At 58.8% G+C, this 3,523-nt stretch overlaps 1 protein-coding gene across 1 annotated transcript; it reads left to right on the plus strand.

Moving 5' to 3' along the window:
- The first annotated feature begins 846 nt into the window (after window positions 1-846).
- Window positions 847-2,652, plus strand: LOC138164932 (transcription factor Jun-like). Its single transcript, XM_069092906.1, has one exon. The coding sequence runs from the start codon at window positions 848-850 to the stop codon at window positions 1,895-1,897; it is 1,050 nt and encodes a 349-aa protein (XP_068949007.1). The 5' UTR covers window position 847; the 3' UTR covers window positions 1,898-2,652.
- The last annotated feature ends 871 nt before the right edge of the window (window positions 2,653-3,523 follow it).

Genomic DNA, 3,523 nt, shown 5'->3' on the forward strand with positions numbered 1-3,523 from the left:
GAGAGCCCAGCCGGAGCGGCGCGGGACGGGCAGAGAGCGAGACAGGCAGGCAGGCAGCAGACAGGCAGGGGACCCGGGCCGCCGCAGGCAGCCCCCGACGTCGGTTCAGAGCGGGCCCGTGCAGGGCGGTGCAGAGCAGCGCGGGGCGCCCCGAGCCGGCCCGCCAGGACCGCGTCTCTCCTCCTTGCCGCTGCCCGACAGCGCGAGCTCGGGGGGACCCGGCTGCGCCCCGGCCCCAGTCAAGTGCAGACAGCTCGGCCGAGGGGCTGCTGCCCCGCACGCTACTTTTCCCGGAGACACAAGTGGTTCTCAGAGCCCGCGGTGAACTTTTGGAGAAGCCCAGCGCTCCTGGAGCGGCGGAGTCGGGCGAGCGCCCCGATCCGCAGGCAGGCGGAGGAGAGCGAGGAAGGGGCTGCCGCTGCGGCCCCTGACCCGACCGCGCTCGGGAGCGCCCGCTGCCAGCCCGGAGGAGGAGGGCACCGAGGCCGCCGCGGCCCGGGACTCCGGGGGGCTCCCGTCCTCCGGCCGGGCTCCCGCGCCCGTGCCCGGGACAGCCGCTGTCAGCCGCTTGGCCCCCGCCGGCCAGTCACCGAGACAGGGGACGCCTCCGGCCGCACGCACCGGCGCCGCCACTTTTCAAAGGGGAGCGGAGGAGCGCGCGCGGGACGGGAAGCAGCGGAGCGGGCGCGCCTCGTGGCGGAGCCGGGAGGGGGCCAGCCGGGCTCGAGACCCCCCGGCTGAGTCGGGGCGCCGCGCTCTGCCCCTGCTAACTTTGCGAGTGGCGGCCGGACAGACGGACAGACCGCCGTCTAGGCGCGGCCAGCTTGGAGGGGACCTGCGCTGTTCTATGACTACAAAGATGGAAACTACTTTCTACGACGATGCCCTCAACGCCTTCGTGCAGCCCGAGAGCGGCGGCTACGGCTACAGCCACGCCAAGGTGCTAAAGCAGAGTCTGACCCTGAACTTGGCCGACCCGGTGAGCAGCCTCAAGCCCCACCTGCGCAACAAGAACCCGGACCTGCTGACCTCGCCCGACGTGGGGCTGCTCAAGCTCGCCTCCCCGGAGCTCGAGCGCCTCATCATCCAGTCCAGCAACGGGCTCATCACCACCACGCCCACGCCCACACAGTTCCTGTGCCCCAAGAACGTGACGGACGAGCAGGAGGGCTTCGCGGAGGGCTTCGTGCGCGCCCTGGCCGAGCTGCACAGCCAGAACACTCTCCCGGGCGTCCCCTCGGCGGCCGCCGCGCAGCCCGGGAGCGCCTCGGTGGCCGCGGGCATGGTGGCTCCCCCCGTGGCCGCCCTGGCGGGCAGCGGGGGCGGTGCCGGGGGCTTCGGCGGCCTGCACAGCGAGCCCCCGGTCTATGCGAACTTGAGCAACTTCACCCCCAGCTCCGCGCTGGGTAGCGCGCCCGCCTACAACAGTGCCAGCGCGGGGACCGGGGCCGGGGGCAGCAGCCTGGGCTTCCCTCCGCAGCCTACGGCCCCGCAGCAGCAGGCGCAGCAGGCAAACGCGCAGCCTCCCCTGGGCCCGCAACTGCCGGGCGTGCAGCACCCCCGGCTGCAGGCGCTCAAGGAGGAGCCGCAGACAGTGCCCGAGATGCCCGGCGAGACCCCTCCGCTGTCCCCTATCGACATGGAGTCCCAGGAGCGCATCAAGGCCGAGAGGAAGCGAATGAGGAACCGCATCGCTGCGTCCAAGTGCCGGAAAAGGAAACTCGAGCGCATCGCCCGGCTGGAGGAAAAGGTGAAAACTTTGAAAGCCCAGAACTCGGAGCTGGCGTCCACGGCCAACATGCTCAGGGAACAGGTGGCCCAGCTGAAGCAGAAAGTCATGAACCACGTGAACAGCGGCTGCCAGCTCATGTTAACGCAACAGTTGCAGACGTTCTGAGCAGCCCTAGGAGACCAGAGACGGACTTGGTTGGACTGACGCGTTGGTTGCATTTGTAAGAGAGACAGAGACAGGCACAGCAAAGTGTCAGAGACGATAGATCGAGCTGACCCGTGTTGAGCCCCGGACTGGGCCGCCCCCCCCCCCCCCCCGCACATGTCGGGGCAGGACTGGCCAAGCCTTGGGCCTTGAGCTGGTGCGGAGTGGCCAAGCCCCCCAATAGTACCACTTGGCAGAAGGGATGGCCCCACCCCCACCCTCCCTGCCGGACCTGGAGGGCAGAACCTGTCAGCTCCATGTTTAACATTGACCAAGAACTGCATGGACCTCTAACATTCGATGATCATTCAGTATTAAAAGATTTAAAAAAGAAAAAAAGAAAAAAAAAACTTCAATAGAGACCTGTAGTTTGCTTCTGTAGTACTCTTTAAAAAAAACTGGGGGGAGGGTTGGGAGGGAGGTTTCTTAAGAGAAAAAAAAGGGGGGTGGAAGGGTAAAGAATACCGTGGACTCCACTTGCCTGCCTTTCAGTTAACTGTGTATGTATATATCTATTTTTTTTATTTTATGAAAGCTGATTAATGTCAATAAACAGCTTCATGCCTTTGTAAGTTATTTGATGTTTTGTCTTGTTCCGTTTGGGCCCTACCAAGCATTGTTTGTAAATAAGAGATTTGGAACACTCTGGGTATATTTACCCTTTGTAATAAAGTATATAATTTTTTTATGCTTTTTGTTTCTGAAAATTCCAGAAAGGATCTATTATATTTAAGAAAGTACAATAAAATGTTAACCTATTCTACCCCCCCCTCTCCCATCCCACCTTTTATGCATTGTACAGCTTTAGTAGTCCTGGGGGGGGGGGGGGGGGGCAGAAGCTGGGTTTTTAAGACTTGAGGGCTTCCTTAAATTTCCCTCTTCGGAAAAGTGCTACCTGCTTTGAGGAAGTGGGGACCAACCAGCCGCTCCTTTACCGTGGGAAGACACGTGCCTGATGAGTATAGTACTACCAAAGTGTTTTCTCTTTATTCCTTCCCTCCCCCTCCCCAAGGATCCCCACATGATTGTTTATGAAACTGACAGCTCCGAGCTTTCAAGGATGCAACCTTGGAAGTGTAGGATTGTATCCAAAGCCATGTGCTGTTACAGCTCCTAATGTGATTGGCCCTTGGACAAAAGCTGCTCCTCTCTAAACCGGTCCTAGACCCGGGAAGGTACGGGATTTACTCCAACTGGGGTCTCCTTTTTGTTGAAAAATATCCCTAGGTAAAAAAGGATGGTCTTTGCTTATGAATATTTATGACAATGCTGTTGTCACAATAAAGTCATTCACTAACCCAGTAGAGGTTGTGACTTCCTTTCCCTTTGAAGATTTTTTTCATTCAATCTGCTAAGTGAATAACTAACTTTTAGAATTGTAAGGGTTGAAGAGGGAGAAGTGTTTTACAGCAGTCACCCAGCCAATTCTCTGAAGCTAAGAGGGTAAGGGGCTCAAAAAAAAAAAAATCCCAGCAATAGTAACCGGTATTTTCCATAGTAGTTTATGATGTATGGGGCACCTATCTCAAGAGGACGGACCCTCTTAGGAAGGTAGCTGTAAAAATTCCCTTCATTTTCTACATGAAA

The sequence above is a fragment of the Petaurus breviceps genome, unplaced genomic scaffold (genome assembly GCF_028583685.1).
Source record: "Petaurus breviceps papuanus isolate PSGF00001 unplaced genomic scaffold, PetGlider_PUasm1.0 207, whole genome shotgun sequence".
Lineage (NCBI taxonomy): Eukaryota > Metazoa > Chordata > Mammalia > Diprotodontia > Petauridae > Petaurus > Petaurus breviceps.

Bases quoted from the DNA above. Each gene is read 5' to 3' on its own strand.
- LOC138164932 (XM_069092906.1), top strand. From the start codon at position 848: ATGACTACAAAGATGGAAACTACTTTCTACGACGATGCCCTCAACGCC.